Raw genomic sequence first — 17,070 nt, 5'->3', positions numbered from 1 at the left:
GAAGAGAGGGTGGTGGGGGTAGGAAGGAGGCTAAGCGATGGGAAGAAAAGACAGGTAGGGATATATAAAGCACCGCACAAAATAACAAAAATAATCTTAAAGCTAGTGCACAGCCTATCCACTATTGTCTGATCAGATGAACAGTTTAACACTGCGGGCGGCCACTGTTCGCACTTTGCCTGTGTGCATATACACTGGTATGTCCAGTGATTCCCTGCTCATGGGCACAAATGCACCTTGAGCATGCTGGCGCGCTCAATGTCTACAATGCTTACAAGTTGCGTGAGTGGCGTGTCCCGGGCCGCATCATCAACCTCCAGTCAGTGATCAGTGCCTGCAATTCTCTCAACATCATCAACATCCAGTGGAAGAAGCATTCAATTTTCTATCTACTTTCTCAACAGAAAAGATCTTTTGCAACTTAAAAGTGCTGCAAAAAGGCCAAATTGCAAACTTCTACTAGAAAAAATATTGAGCACTTCTTCGGTATGCCTGCCAACTACCCCGGGAAGAAGACAAGAACTAATGTAGCTCTCTGGAAAAAAAAAAAAGGATAAACTATTCTTAATGCTAGCATTATTGCAGTGGTGAAGACAAGTCTAGCCATACAGACAACGGCACTCTGATGTTTGAAATATGTGTGCTAATTTCAGCAGTTAGAACTGTACCCCGTAAAATTATTTTAAGTAGCAATTATTATAGGCACGGAAGAGCAAATATTTCAAAGGCCTGTTTACAGCCTGAAATTCCTTCCGTAAGCTATATAAAGAATTAAACCGTAGGCTGGAACAGTTCATAATGTGCACTTTAATGACTGTAGCTGCTCTGTAGGAAGAAGATGAGAAAAACAATGACAGGAACAAATGATGGAATGAACAGAGACTAGTGACGAGAAGATGACAAGTCCTCAGTCTTCTTTGTCCTTGGGGCCCAGGATCTGCTTGCGCTGGCGGTACATGTGAGTCATCATGAATGCTAGAGCTGCGAGACATAAAAAGAAAGCATAAGCTGTTACATTGACTCTCAGTACTGGGTAAGGCAGTCGCAAACAAAAAGTAAAAATTTGTAACAGGACGATTGTACGAAATATTTTCACTTTAATCCAGTCGGCAGCTAATTTTTTTGGATGGCGGCACATCAGGCATTCCAACTGTTTAGACAGCCTCATGCAACATCATACCACCGTTGCAGAGGTGCATTTTTCCCTACTGCTTGATTGCTCAGCCTCTTTTTTTCCGTTGAAACTTAAAATTCAGTCAGTGACTTTGCAAGCTGCGAAACTGTTAGTCATTGCATGATGTGTTCTTAATTTCATTGGTAATTGGTAATACAAAAATAACTGAAAAAGTTCTTGCATTTTTGTTGTTGCAAGTTAAAATCTCAAGTAAAAGGACTGAAGATGGAAATCTGCTTGTTAACAGAAATGTGAGCCTTGCCTTGCTTTGCAGATTTTCACGCAATGGTCTACCTTTCTCTCTTCATGTCCACATTTACTAAATTATGAGAGCACTATCATTGAATGGCTGCTGCTAGTAAAACTTGGAGGTTACAACATGACTATCTGCTTGAATTAAGGGATTGCAGTTCCCATCTATGTCTATAAACACATTCAAATAGCAGCATGAAAATGACACCCTTTTATAACCATGGCTGTGGACAATTTCATTAACAAAAAATATCAACATGTTATCTCATGATAGATACTGCCACAAATGCTTAATAACAACTGAACACAATACACATAGTTACCAAAGAAAGCATCGGTCAAATTACAAGGCCAAATGGCGGTTTACTAGAGCCAAGTCATTTCCTCGAATGATTATTCGCATGCTATATGTTCTGGTGCATAAGTTGCAGCATTTTTCTCCATTTTTCACAAGTGCAATATATATAATGGTGCAGCTTATTACATTTCACTGTTTCCCATTCCCAGTAACTATTTGAAAAGAAAATCAATGTGCAAAAATGAAAGAAAAAAGACATGATGTTATTCAAATGTTTTAGTATATTGTGTTATATATTTTGAATACAAACATAATCTTGTCGCAACCAGGCTGGATGCAGCATCTGTGTGAAGTGAGCACCAGAAGACGGTTCAATGTGAATTAAAAATTACCAATACTGGCGCAATAGCTGCAATAGAGCACTAGTCGGTGAAGTTAATCAAGAAGGCAGATAGCAGCTGTCGCAAGTGACTATTTGTAACTCTGATAAACGAATCCTCAGCATGTTCTTATAGCATTTACCCAATGAACAAACACACTTTATGCACCGGTGCATACTTATAGGCGATTTTTTAGCAAAACTGCTGCTTGAAGGGGGTGCAACACAGGCACGGGTCATGAGACAGGAAAATAGAGTAAATTATCATAATGATTGTTACCATAACAAATTGGAGCTACAAAAACTGCTTTTACCGACGCACATTATCTAGCAGCAAATGTGCAACAAGTGGGTATTGCATATCTGTAACATATGATACATGCAACACATGAACAAATGGGGATTGCAATCTCAGCCAGGCGGCACATTGGAAGCCATCATTGGAAACACCACCATCTAGTCGGAGTGGGGTATCAGGGCTTCTTTGCAAGGTGGTGTTAGCATGAAAATAAATGTGTTGAGTGATTTTGACACTCTCCTTTCGATGCACCATATATTGTCTTGGTTCAAGAGTTGAGCCAAGTTTAACAGCATTTTCTGAAGTAACAGCAATGCTTACCAACCTTAATAAGAGGGAGAAAAAATCACTGCACAAAAAACGTTTGGCTTAATATATGTGGCATTTAACATCGCAAAGTGATTCCGGCTATGAGGGATACTGTAGTGGACGGCTCTGGACTAATTTTGACCACATGGGCATATTTGTGCTTTGCCTCCATTGAAATCGGCTGCCACAGCTGGGCTGATTTATTCAGCGCTAAAGCAAAAGCACGACGTGCTGACTGCCACAGCAATTCAGTGTTCACTGAAAATTTCAAACATCAGTTTCTCGAATACAAATACGAATTGCGAACAGAAAATTTCCACTGTATTTGGTAATTTTCGAATATCAGTTTCTCGAATACAAATATGAGTTGAATAACATGCATATTCGACTCGTATTCGAAATTTCAAATATTCGTACACCCCTACTTGAAAAGAACTGATCAGAGTGCCTCGCAGGTGCTTAATAGCACCCATATTATACGAATAATACTGTAATTAAATACTGAGCACGCATAACGTTCGTGCGATTTGCCTGCACTGCGTGAAATAGTCCTAGCGGTGCTGCACCTCGCCATTCATTTCACCAGTGCAACATAGTGCCATCTGAATGACATTGTTCGTTCCAAAAAAGCGCAGATGTCCTGCAGGTCCAGTTTAAAAAAAAAAAGTTCAGGAAAAGTGTGCGTCTCCTCAGAGGTCAGTGCCAAAATAATGCAGCCGCCGCCGCCATGGAAGCAAATGGCCTATGCAACAATGGCTTCTGAAACGCATCATGTTGCTGCAGCAATGACTTTAAGCTTTGAAGGTGCAGAAGTTGATGCCATTGCGAAATGCAGAGAGAGATCATGCAAGGAGTGCACCTTAGGTAGCTAAACACCTCTCCACTGTCTCTCCATGCTCCCAATAAATTTGCTTCTAGCCACCAGGGGAGTGATGTGGTGTTGCTGCCACACTGGCAAACCAGAGCTCGCGTTCGCTCTGCATTCACGTATGTTAGCAAAGACAAGCAAGGCACCAAGCTGGTCAAACAATATATTTGTCACAGTTTAGAGGAGCTGAGGCAAATTCTAACGAGAAATGGAAGCCCCCCTTTTCTAAGCATGACTGGCGCACATAACTCACTTGGGAAAATTCCCAGAAGGAGGTAGAGTCGCATGAATGTCGGGAGGTAAAAGGAGAAGTTGACGGCATTTGGCAAAGCCACACTGAAACGACTGGTCTCCTCAAAGTAGGGAATGTTCCGAAGAATGATCACCCCTGGGCAGAAAGATAACAGGATTGACACAAATATCAAGCTGGTTAGCAATGACAACACATTTCAGACCAAACTGAATATACCTATACCAGGAAACTGCTCCTGGCAGTTTCGCACCCTAATGAGACATAAATGAGCCACACAGATACAGCTGGTCCCAGATATATCAAACCCAAAGGTGATTCCAAAACAGCTGATTTCTTTATATTACTTAGTTCTTTACGCTGATAACATGATATAGAAAACATGAAAACAAATTAATTTAGGTACTGGTAACCCATAAGCACTAATATGCTGCCCCCACGCTAGTGCCATGCTTGTGCAGCAACATACTGCTGGCCAATGTACTGGCAGAGCAGCGATCGAATTCCGTTAGGCCTAGTCCATTTAGCACCAAAGCTGCAACAGATGATGCTTTGGGCAGATGCCACCTTCAATCATAAGATATAGACTATAAACACAAAACTACCTCAAATAAAATTTACAGTGCCGCTAAATTCTGCTTCACTTTCAGCTATGAATCAGGCTGTTGGGAGTATGAGGGCCCATGAAGATGTTTAAGGGAGAATAACAGAGAGACAAACTTTCAGCTTTAAATATCACCTGTGTAGCTACACCTTACAGCGGAGAAATTGTCCCTACTGTCTATAGCTGCGCCTAGACAACCGAGACTTAGGACAGCGGGGTTGCTGATCTTCATCGGCAACTCATTCGGGCGCTTCCTTGAGGTCAGGGCTAACCCAAGGCTCTCGCTCTCGTATGCTCCCTGACGAGGCTGCTCAGTCACGGTTTTCCTGGTCTTTTTATACCCGTTAACACAAGGGGAGTGGGGAGGAGCATTCCCTCCATCCCCACATCCCTCGCAACTGGCCTCGTCCCCTCTGTCAAAATGAGCGGCAAGTGCGTTCCTTTTTTTTTTTTTACAACTTATAGGTGGCGTGCACTCCATAATAAGGCCATGCGACAGCCCTTGCAGATCAGCTAGGCCGACATCATGGCAAGAAAATTGGTGCACTGAAGTCGGCTCCCTCACATGACAATACGTAGTGGTGGACTGAAAATAAGCATGCCAGACAGAAGCTTACTGTGAAGATTACTTTCAAGCACGCACTACATTCACTTTGCCACGTAGCTTTACAACGCTAGAGCTGCCACCCAAGGCATGGATGGCAATGCGATGATGCGATGCATCCGGAATCGACCGTACGATATTCTTTTAGTGGGTTTCTATGGGTTTCTAAGATTCTCACGCAAATCAACAACACCCACTGAAGCGGTATTGTCAAGCAGAAGACAATGCTGCAAACCAAAGCTAAAATTACCACGGCAAGCTGCTCATGCAAGTCACATTTCGTAACAAGCAATGGTACATTCAAATAGCAAACAATGAACACCCCCAGTGCCATTTGGTACTGCACCTTCGCACAGAAATCCGAGGGGAAACAAGGGGATCCACACGGTGTAACGGAGCCAGGTGATGAAGCCAATGCTCTTGTCGTAGGTGCGCAGCATGTAGTATGGGTACCTGTGTCACACCACACCACGCAGCATGAGAGCACTGCCGTTGTGAAAGCAGAACAGGACACACGATTCTCTTGTAGCGGTTCTCATGTTTGACCTAACAAATCTCGCGACATCAGAATAACTAGTCACTGCACATGAAGGAAAGAAGCCAACAGTCGGCGAGGCCAAGGAAAGCATTGGGGATTGTACTTTGTCTTTTCTTTTTTTTTTTTTACTTCAGTAATCACATAAATTAGTAATGTAATCTATTTAGGGGAAAGATAAACAAAAAGTAGAGAGAAAAGCAACATGCCGATGGTGGGAACCGAACCCACGACCTCCGAATATCATGTCCGGTGCTCTTCCAACTGAGCTACATCGGCCGCTGTCCCCCCTGCTACTTTCTTGGGTATTAATGTTGTCTATATACTAACCTTGAGGGTATTCACCAGCGCCACCCTTAACCATAGCGGTGGACATGGAATGTCCTGTGTTACCGCCAGCGTCACGTAGAACGTGATCAAGAGCGAGGGCGAAAGCTGTGCTAGAACCCTGTTATGCTACCTATGGCTTCAAGACTGCCAGAACCGAGACCCCCGTAACCTAAAAGCAGATAAATGAAGGGGAGATGAGGGTGCTCGTTATAATACATGAAGGAAAGAAGCCAACAGTCGGTGAGGCCAAACAAAGCAATGGGGATTGTACTTTGTCTTTTTTTTTTTTTTGTCGTGGGTCGTGGGTTCGGTTCCCACCATCGGCACGTTGTTTTCTTTCTACTTTGTGTTTATCTTTCCCCTCAACAGATTACATTACTAATTTATGTGATTACTGAAGTCACAATTAAAAAAAAAAAGACCAAGTACAATCCCCAATGCTTTCCTTGGCCTCGCCGACTGTTGGCTTTTTTCCTTCATGTATTATAACAAGCACCCTCATCTCCCCTTCATTTATCTGCTTGTAGTCACTGCACACTTATATTAGTCCTCAAGACCCCAAGGCGCCACTTCAGACGGCCCCTATTGAAATATAATTTTTTGTAGCTGCTTCACTGTTTTTCATGAGCAGCAAACATGTAAATATCAAATGGCAAGCACTTACTTATACACAGTTAATCAGCCAGAACAGATGAAATCACTCAAAAAAAAAGGAAAGAAACAGCAACCTAGCATCACAAACCTGCACAATTCCACCAATGTGTACACGGCAAACAGGTAGAAGACCACAGGCTTGGTATGCATTCTTGGCTCTGCATCAATCATGGCAAACACCATGAACATTCGACCACCCACCTGAAACGACGTGAAAGACAGGGAAAATCCAAAAGTCTTTAGCAGCTATTCATTCCCCAGATACATGCTCAGGTGTCAAAAAAGGCAATACACATCACTACGACCAATAAGTTTAACAGGTTTTCAGCTGCACGTCTGAGTGCCGAAACCAAACTGCTCATTGAAAAACTATCATCGCTTACAGTATGATAAGAGTATAACCAGTAATTACGGATACGTAATAACTGCACTATTTTCTACACAAGTTCAGTACCAATGGTATTCATATATACACCATAGGAAAGTAACCAACCTAAATTTAACTAATATCTTTCTTACAGACACTTTGGATATACCGAAAGCTTCAAGAAAGCCCGCCACTAATGTAAAAAACAGGGCCTTTTGTAGCACATTAATATGAGTGCTGGCAGGTGTCAGGTAATCGATGAAAAATGTTAAGGCCCCATGGAAAGCCATTTCCTAAAACTAAAGATGCACATGAGCAATCGGCATTTAGTCAGCCATCTCCGTAATGCAAAACTTTTTAGTTACCTTCACTAACAATAAAGATAATGATGGTCAAAAATGACACTCCTTCTCAACATCCCTCAGCTCAGCACAAGCTAATGTGCAAAAAAGATAGAGAAAATAGTTTGCATGCGGTGTGCCAGTGAGGCCATCCTGTATCATGTGCAGGACGGACCTCACTGGCGCCCAATTAGAGGGCGCACCCAGATGCCCAACTGACAGCAATGGGCTCAGAAGGGCAAAAACTCATGGTGAGGTGTTGCCACAATAGACTCCGACCAGTCCCCTGGAGCAATTTTCAAAAATATCTGCAAATTATAGGGTCCATGCAAAGCTTTCTAAATTTCACTGCAGCACTCATTAAGACCACCTCTACAGATTTATTGCATTAGAATATGACCACAACCATCTTTTCAGTTTCAGTTGAACAAGTAAGGTGGTAATTAGAGATATGTAGCTAACTATTTAGTATTAGCCATGTTGGTTTTTATAATATCGAAGATGTGATTACTTTTGGTGTTGAGCCTCAACAAATATCGGCCGTTTCAAATTAAACACGCACGTGCTGCGCACACCAAGTGCTGCCCACCAGTAAGTGCCTATCTGTGACGTACGCGTACAGCTTGCTCCTCCTCACCTCGACATGAGCAGTGCGCAACAGCGAGCAGGAGTACTAATATGCTTTGATGGTTAAAGTGATTTGATGGTATCACGCACACAGGAGGAGAGTGATTTTCAAATACAGAATCACAACGCAACACAAGGTATGTAGTGCTGAAATAAAGTCTGATTCTGATATTGTAAAATGTTTGACTTTCGTTACATTTCGGTTTTCATTACATGCAGTCTTCGTGTGAAGGCTCAAAGTGACAATGTAGAACAGAAACCAGACAAAGAACTGATTCTTAGAAAAACCATCTTGAAAGTATGTCGTCATTATTCGAAGTTATAAAAGTGGTGAAATGTTTCGTGATCGTGCTGAGGGCGGGGCATGACTATTTCACACCTCACATGACTAGTCGATGAGTGGGGAGAGGAAAGGGGGGGTGTTGGATCAGTCATAGTCGCCAGAGGTACCATGGCCTGTCTAGGGGAGAGTGTATGTGGTCGTGCGGTGCCACCGCCAAGCAAGGAGACACCTGCGTCTTCACATAAGTTCCTGCTCAACCACCACCTTTGCCTAAAGAAACCCTGCTACTGGTGTGTGAGGGCTATTAGTACCGAAACCTTGCGAGCAACCACATGGCAGCTCTGGGTGCAGACTGCTCGCCCCATGTCTCTCTCTTTTTTTTTTGTTCTATTTTTCCGTGCTTTCGAGCATAACAGTTGTAGTGCCAAGTTTCAAAAGCGAAATGAGTGGAGACTGCTGCGCTTGCCATGTAGAGACACTGCCAGCGGTCAAACATGACGCGCTGTACCAAATGTGAACATTCGCTGCAATCGTGAATGCTCTTCCCACATCAGTTCACGTTTTATCGTCATGAAAATTGCGCGGTTCTGCCAAATTTCCAGTAATTCAGCACCGGCTAAGAGATAGTCGGCGGCAAGAATTTGTTATATCCAAGTCAATCGCCGCAACATGTACATTACATGGAGTTTTCATCAAATACACCTGCTTCAATCGGGGCCGCATTAGGGAACTCAAAAACTTTGTGATATCGAGGAAGTCACTACAAATGGAGGTGCGTTATATCCAGGTTTAAAAGTAGTTGAGTTAGATTTTAAATTTTACTTAACCAGCTTCCTTGCTAACATTAGTCACATCTTTCCTGATGCTTCATGGAGGTTTGTTACATCGAGGTCTAACTGCAGTTAAAAAGTCGTAAGATTTTGCCTAACTGGCTTACTTGCTAATATTATTAACATCTTTTGTGATGCCCACCCACACTTTTATTACGCTGCAGAGCCATCTTTTTACATTAAGGTGACTTTATTTTAAAATTAGTGTTAGGACTTCTTTGAAAAGTGGTATGGTATGTCAGTATTGTCATATTGCTTTTAATATGAGCAGAGATATTCTTGACTCCAAACGAATAAAGTGATTAAAGGTAAAACTGCCCATGCAGGTCAACTACACATTAAACAAACGAGGGGTTAAATCTGTTTATCTACCTGCCTGATCTGTGTGTGTACGCTGATGCAATGCTTAGTTTTGTAGTTGAGCCACGCATACTAATATGCAGTCCTGACAAATAACCAAATCGACAGCAAAGAACTATTACTATGCATTAAAAAGTTAGGTAACACTGAAAGCACGAAGATATATATAGAAAAAATTAACTGATAGGTAAAACAAGAGCAGATACAACCGAGAAGAAAACGAAGGACAAAAAAAAAGGTTAGAATTCTTGACCTCAAACCCAATTACTATACATATTAGACAAAACAGACAAGCACCATAACATACACCACTTGACTGTGCAAACGGCAATTAAAATATTATACCAAAATTATATATATCGAGGCACACAATTTTCCTCTTTGCACAAGTAGCTTCGCAGCACACAGCACTCCTCTTTTGCAGAAAATGTAGTAATGCTAATCCAACTTACATTACAACTGCATGACCTGTAAATGCACTGACTGCATACATAAACTCCGACTATATCAATGCTCATTCACAAAAGGATAGTGTACCATGACTGTTGTCTCAGCATGCCATGAACAAAAAATCACAATACTTTTAGCCACGGCATCTATCACATGCCAAATATTATTTGGTGATCCTTTTGTAATCTACATAGCAGCATGCCCAACCCGACAAAAAAGTGCAATAATTGCATCTGCCTCAGTGAATATGAAACTCGTACATTTTGTTCTAGGTAAGAGCATGCACTGCCACTGCTTTCACCAGGACAGCATCAGTTTTGTATTAAGACATAACAGTACACAGCTTACCAGCACCAATGGATGAATGAAGCTGCCCCTGGTGTAGCCAAGAAGTGGGTGCAAAATTTCAAGGCACTGTAGACAGATGACTAGACGCATGGCCTTGCCCACAGCTTCCCAGGTGCCCGCCATTGAGTCTGAAAGAAAACGAATGTAGAATCACCACACTAGCAACAAACATAATTTTGCGATGAAGTGCAAAAAGTGTAATCCCTTTGCCAAAATACATATTTGAAACACTCTTTAAGAACTGAAAGTGAAACCATAAATTATAAATGTGAGAATATCTGCCATCAATTGCATGCATATAAAAGGAGCACGTCAAAAAACGAACAGGCAAGAATGCATGTGCACATTTGCACCACAGGAAACATGTCTTTCATGTCATATTTAACTTTGCCTAACAACTTCAGCAGCTTTCAGTGAAATTTGCTGCCATATTGAGGTTGTATGGGCAGCACTGAACTCCAGTATATGTAAAGGCTACATGGAAACTCTCAAACAATATTTCTGGCACATTCCAACACTGTGATATTTTTTTTTTTAGGCACCCGCCCACTGCTTCCTCCGCTCCCGTTGTAACATGTAGGTGCCTAATCATTCCCATAGTGACTAATCACTCACTGCTTAAGGAAACAAGGCAAAAACGTGTAGATGTACTGAGCAGTTACTGGTTAGGAAAATGCAAGCGAACATAGTAATTGAACAAAAATAGAGCCAACTGCGTGCATGAAAAGGATAAGCACATATGTGAGACACAAGCTCAGGTTTCATGAAAGCGTCCATACAATTTCCTACGAGAAAGTAAGTTGACAGGATTCCAGAGACAAGGCATATTTCACAAATTAAGCAACACTGCCTTCATAATAAGATGTGCTGCCTTCCATACTGGGCAAGTGAAAACCAAAACACAGTCCTTTTAATCATAATCATAAGACAATCATAACAGAAAGAAATTGCTTACATTCACCATCACGGCTGTAGCGGATGAGCATGACAAGGGCTATGTATAGAAAACCAACAAACTGGAAGAGGTTGTAGAGAAAGAGGTACACCTTGCGGAGTTCCTCAGTTTTTCGTTCCTGCCCTCGTCGTTTTCTGCTCCATGAAGGTTGGCTTGCTCGAGAGTTTGATGAATAACGCTGAGACTCCTAAATGTAAACCAAGTATGCAAATCACATGGTGGAAAGTGCTTCAGAGTTAAAGAGCAATACAGAAGCAAGAATAATGAGACTATCAATAACGGTAGCGAAAAATGGAATAAAGTGCAACTGACGTGATTCTACAAAGTGGCATAAACTTACTCTTCTGATTTAACTAAGGGCAGATATAATTCAGTTCAAAACATTCACCACCTATTTCGGAGCTAAGAGGTCAACATCTGTCACCAATTAATTGGTCATTTAGTGTTTCTTCATACATGTGACAATTTCACACAACAGTCCACAAATACATAAGTGCAGTGTGAAAATGAATCATTCAAGAAATAACAGACAACATTCATTCACAGAAAAACCTATTCCACAACTGAACTAAGCATCTAGACAATTTTTATAGTATTGAATACATTGTACAATAAAGAAAGAGAAAAAACCTTTAAAGTGACAAATCTGCAGCATCAAGGCATGCCTTACATAAAGGTCTCGGAGTTGGTTGTCATCTTCTGACAAGTCATCATCATCGTCCTCCGTCTGCAGTTTGTCGAAGTCAACCTTAAGCCATGCTGGCTTCAGAGAATCCGTCGACAGCAACTGAGGCCAGAGATCGGCTTTCTCCTTTGAAATCTGGATATCTACTTGCCTATCATTCACCCGGTACTCACACCCCTGCAAAAGAGGTCCTCAGAGTTATCCAGAATTCTCTCTTTCCCTTTATTTTTCCAAAATATAACATACCAGACCTCACCGCACTTTCTGCACTAGTTCACCAAAGTGTTGTGCCAGTGCTAAGCCAGTTCTTGAGATGAGGGTGCAACCTGGCAGTAGCACTCGCAATTTGGCTGTTGCACTCTTTCTGCAACAGCCAAATACAGTGTGGAAGTGCAGAAATGTTCATCTGCTGCGGCCAGGCGTGTGTGTCGCATGTTTCGACATGTGTGATAGATTGTGCTAGCTCTAGTTCTATCAAATGCTGTGCATGTAGTTCAAAGTGGCATATCTATAATAGCAGCAGCAACATGAAACTTGTCAGCTCCAAAGGTGATGAACTAAGGATTTGACTTTGCCCTTTCTGTTGCACTGCGCGAAGTGGTGCAGGCCAACCACCAGCCGTTCCTGTAAGCAGAGGTGCTGCTAATACTGCCAAGTGCTGAATGTTGATGTGGAGTCCACCTAGGCAAGCGAGTAATGTCATGGCCCTTCACGCATTAAAAAACAGCAGCATTCACCTTCTGCCTATTATACAATTACGGTCTGTCATGCTATCTGTGAGCACCATGCGAGAAATGCCGCAAACACAGGAAATGCCGTTTACTGAAACAAGCATGCATGGCTATGGAGTTCTCCGCTACTTGTCTGTTGTGGAGTGTGGCAAGCAGCTCGTACTTGCACGAGAAGAGAACTTGCGGGAAGGCTAGTGCCTGAAGTGCAGAACTCGTTCAGCACGGTGTCAAATTGAGTGCAGATGTGCACATGGCGCTAGCTGCACTGATAAATCAAGTGCGAGTGTGCCACACCACCAAAACTGGCACGGGAAGTGCAGCCAAATCGAGGACACCTAACCCACTGCGGCAGAGATATTGAAATCAAAATTTGTGGACCCCACTTTGCAAAACTTTTCTAACGCTGTCTAGCGTTGTTTACAAAAAGTCAGTGATGTTAGCTGTACTTGAAATCCCTACTGGAGAGAATGGCAGAGAAATTTTATGTCTAAAAATAAGGATGGCTTTTCCAGACAAAGAAATGAAGATGAATGTCACCAAGTTGAATGACGCGCCGGTGAAGACTTCTCTCACACAGTAGTACGCTCTAGTAAAGACACTGCAGCTGCATTTCCTTTGCGAACAAAACTCTGAATAAACCAAATACTAAACTACATTACTATGCAGCGGCGTCGGCAGTTCTAAAAAAATCTGTGCTACCAACATACATCAGGCTTCCTCAGACAATGGCGCGATTTAAATATTTCGAAGAACGAATCGAATCTTGTGGTACCCCGTAAAGTTGTAGAAAACGGAAACAAGAAAACGGTGGCCGGCCAGGTTATTATCAATTATTTAAAAACGATTCCAATCTTTGAACTGCGCGCTGTCATGTATAAGACAAAACAAACAATGCAAATTCACTAGAGTAAATGGAGTCCGATTTACGAGCGATCGATGCGGCGACATCAATGGCGCGCAGCGCTAACGTTCTAGAAGGTTCACGACGCGCCCGCAGCACCATCAGCACTGCGTGGCAAATGTGCGAATAAAAATATTAAATTGCTTACATCTGGGTTCACTGTGGAGTAAAAATCCAAAAGGAAAGTGTACTTTTCTTCTCCCCTTGCTCCAGCGCCGTAAGCCGAGAAGGATAACTTGTGGCTGGTAGCCTCAATGTCAGGAACCTTAAAAAGTGCATACGAACAGACACTAATACTTAATCATAGCACTATAAAAATGAGCGAAATATGCTAAGAACACAAGTGCGATGGATTAAAATTTGATTCTCCGACCTATCTGTGCTTCGAAAAAAAAAATAAAAAATTCGCCGGCCGATTCCGCAACGTTGCGGTAGGACACCGTTACTTCGAGTAAAGCAGTTAAGTAAGAGGAAACAAAACATTCAGACTAGCATGCATTATTAGGACCTACTTTTACATTACGCAGATCAACTCGCAGGAAGAGTTTAGAGTCATTCTGCGCCCAGTAAACAAACGGGCTCAGCGTTCCTACAGCCATGACTGCGGCGCGGCGGCGGCGGCGATGAAAGCGATGCGGCTGGCGATCTTTTGCCGCTTTCAGCGCGAGCCTAATTGACTTGTGGCTGTAAAAGCAGCTTTAACAGTTACCTCTTTGGCTTTCTTACAGCAATAAAAGCTTGAAAGATTGATTGATATTTCCTGAAATTTTTATTTTACACGAAGTAGAAGCAACTGTTTGTACTACACAGAAGGATTTGGTAGTTTTGGTTTCCACTTCGTGTTGATTGGGAAATCGAAAATTTAGTGCGCTTGCGTGACATTTTCGAGGCCTGGGTCAAGACTATGTGTTTTGCTTAGAAGGCATTCAGTGCTTTCCAAATCGTCCTATGAATATTCCAAAGTTGCAAATTTCACATGAAAAGCCTGTACCTGTAGGAGAGGCGTGTCCTGCTGTATACGCATCTGGGGGAATACGTCATGGTGATCGTCCTCGGTCCGTGCTGTGTAGTACGCGGAAATATCAGTAAGCTGAAATGGTCTGCGGTTTTAACCAAGTTTCGGGCGTCGTGTGTGTCTTGTGAGGTGGTTGCTACTTGAAGAAAGAAGTCCACTCGTCAAAAAGCTGCTGCGCGTCAAAGAACCGGAAAATAGGGCACAGCACGGAGCGCATCAAGCATTGCGTATGGCATGGCGGACGGTGGCCAGTCTGCGGAGAACACATCAGCCGAGGTTAGTCAAATTTTGACATGTTTTTATTTTATTCTTTAGTTTCTGGTGCTAGCTTTGAACAGCCTGGAATTGCATCGTCTAAAGCACCGTGAGGCCTTTGAAAGTTCATGCGGTGGCGACCGGGGTGGGGTGCATTTAACAAGGACATTTCCGAGCGCGTTTGGCGCATCACCATGATACTTCGTTTGTCAACAACTCAACAGCAGCTTCGTAAACGCTTTGATATTTGCTGCGATATCCCAGGAAGGATTATTTGTCGCATAATTTAGTAAATATCTGTTGTTATTCCTTATGTTGGTTGGTGAAGCGTGTGCTGTTCGTTGAAAACCCGGTTCAATACCCGCGTATCCTCTCAGCTGATCACGGCGCCGATGACGGGCGTTGACTTCTAGGCGGCACTGTGTTTACTGGGGCGATAGCTCCGGTCTAGAAGAGCCAGGAACGTGTGCATGCGATTTACAAATAAATTGGGCAGCCCAGTAATGTACGTTGGAGAGAAAACGACACAGATTGACTTCGCGCGATTTGGAAAAAAAAAATAAATAATTTTGCGAGAGCAGCGGTTTTCTTGCATATTATTGGTGTCTCACAATCCAATCTCGAGTTCTTCGTTCACTGACTGGTAACGCTCCCTGATAGCACTTGCTGAGCTGTTATCATCGATGGTGCGTAAATAGTTTTGTCTATTCGCATCCGGTTAAGTAACCTCACAACACTAGACGTTTTATGGGCTAGTGCGCAGGTGGGATGAAGACAAGGTCATCACTGTTTGCTCTCGCTATCTTCACTCTTTCCCACGTTTCGACAAAAAGAAAAAAAAAAAAAAAGAAAAGGCCTCAGCACACTTCAGTACAATTTTGAGATTAGCTCATCCTTGTGCGGCTCTTGGAATGCATAGATATTCGGCGACTGCATTTAACAGGCATTTCTAGCGCTGTTCTTGTCTTGCAGGAAGGCACAAGCCAAGGCAGCCCTACAAAACTACTGCGGCTGCGTATTGTGGCAGGCCACAGCCTGGCCAAAAAGGATATCTTTGGAGCCAGGCAAGGGTCTTACTTTACTTTTTGATGGGTCACTTCTGTCTCACCATAATATCTCTGACTGTACAAACCCCACGAGATTTCGTTCTTTTGTAAGGAGCACCAACAGCACCAACTGTTTAAGTGATCTATTTTTGCTCGGTTTGGCACCATTAGGTCCTGATCGTAACAGCTTGGATACAAGAACATATTTTTTGGGCATCCATTAAAGTTTCACTTCATAAATTTCTTTGCAAAACTGGTTGCCTTGCACTGGAGTTCTGTGCAGTGCCTGCATTGGTGAATGTGAACATTTCAAATATTTAATGGTGTTGACATAGAATTTTGCTCTATCCTGTCATGATGTTAGTGCATTAATTGCATTTAATTGTTGTTTCTAAGCCATATGTCAGCTATGTACATGATAATCAAGAAGGGTCTAAAATACTGCAATGGATGTTTAGCAGCACTTTAGCAGTGTCTGAAGGGACACTGTTGGAAACTCCATCCAAATTTTTGCTCTCAGTAAAAAATTGATTGTATATCTCTTTATGGCTCTATTAATGCTTGTCTGGTAGCAAAAGTTGCATTGGTTGTTGAGAAAATGAATAAGTATTTTCCTGCCATTTGATTTAAATTCATGACCAGCTACTTCAGAAAGAACTCAGTGATCCCCTCCCCTCCCGAGAAAAAAAAAAATCATTACTGACTTGCTGAAGTTTACTTGGGAAATTGGCTGCGGATAGTGATGCCTCTATTTTTTTGCATTTTCTGCCTTGTCTAAAACTCAGTGTTCAGTGAAAGTATCGTTCTTGATATTGCACTGCAGTAATCTAATATACAAATTAAATTTATTTTGTTCTGCAGTGCCCCTTTAGTTGCACCAATGACTTAACGCGATTATGCTTGCCTTGTTGGGTGTAGTGCTAGAGAGGCCATAAATGTTTAGAAAATGCAGTATGCACTAATTCTTTCTTAGCTGTTCTCAAAGTAATGCTGAAAGCTTAATTTTTTTTTTTTTTTTTTCAGTGACCCCTATGTGCGGATTGACCTCGTCAAGGCTAGGGGCGACAGCTACACAGTTTTGGATTCACTTTACACGAAAACCAAAAAGAAAGTAAGTTCCTCTTTGGGGTTGTGCAGCATAGAAAATTGCAGTGAAGGGGGCTTTATGTGCTGCAGTACAGGTGAAGTGTGGGTTGAAAGTATATTAACAAGAATCATCCTTGCTCTCAAGCCTAACTGCACTAATAAATGCCAGTGCACACATGTATACTGTCATTCGGCAGCTAGCAAATAGGGTAAATTAAAGTTGAGAATATATTTT

The 17,070-nt window shown here is 42.3% G+C and overlaps 2 protein-coding genes and 1 non-coding gene across 6 annotated transcripts in view; 1 reads left to right on the top strand and 2 right to left on the bottom strand.

Annotated features, from left to right (window-relative positions):
- Nucleotides 1–786: 786 nt before the first annotated feature.
- On the bottom strand, nucleotides 787–14,101 carry Hacd2 (3-hydroxyacyl-CoA dehydratase 2). Its single transcript, XM_084594446.1, has 9 exons — nucleotides 13,946–14,101; nucleotides 13,582–13,698; nucleotides 11,787–11,978; nucleotides 11,117–11,303; nucleotides 10,162–10,289; nucleotides 6,644–6,756; nucleotides 5,383–5,489; nucleotides 3,832–3,966; nucleotides 787–981 (listed from the first exon to the last, which is right to left on the bottom strand). Exons 1-9 carry the CDS (start codon nucleotides 14,030–14,032, stop codon nucleotides 908–910), a joined length of 1,140 nt encoding a protein of 379 aa, XP_084450572.1. The 5' UTR covers nucleotides 14,033–14,101; the 3' UTR covers nucleotides 787–907.
- Nucleotides 5,778–5,850, bottom strand: TRNAS-UGA (transfer RNA serine (anticodon UGA)). Its single transcript has one exon. It is a non-coding gene; the product is annotated as a tRNA-Ser (tRNA).
- Nucleotides 14,102–14,282: 181 nt separating the features above from the next.
- The window catches only part of Nedd4 (E3 ubiquitin-protein ligase Nedd4), a 51,335-nt gene continuing 48,547 nt past the window's right edge, over nucleotides 14,283–17,070 (top strand). For 3 of the 4 annotated variants that reach the window (XM_084594437.1, XM_084594436.1, XM_084594435.1), the window contains exons 1-3: nucleotides 14,284–14,724; nucleotides 15,676–15,767; nucleotides 16,773–16,860. In XM_084594437.1, the coding sequence (XP_084450563.1) occupies nucleotides 14,683–14,724; nucleotides 15,676–15,767; nucleotides 16,773–16,860 (222 nt within the window). In that variant the 5' untranslated portion in view covers nucleotides 14,284–14,682. Of the gene's footprint in view, nucleotides 14,725–15,675; nucleotides 15,768–16,772; nucleotides 16,861–17,070 lie in introns of all 4 variants that reach the window. The other variant, XM_084594434.1, reaches the window with a different exon arrangement.

The sequence above is a fragment of the Amblyomma maculatum genome, chromosome 2 (assembly GCF_055883805.1).
Source record: "Amblyomma maculatum isolate TAMU_Amacu chromosome 2, ASM5588380v1, whole genome shotgun sequence".
Classification (NCBI taxonomy): Eukaryota; Metazoa; Arthropoda; class Arachnida; order Ixodida; family Ixodidae; genus Amblyomma; species Amblyomma maculatum.
Note: the sequence above shows the minus strand (reverse complement) of the source record. Positions and strands in the feature narration are given on the sequence as shown.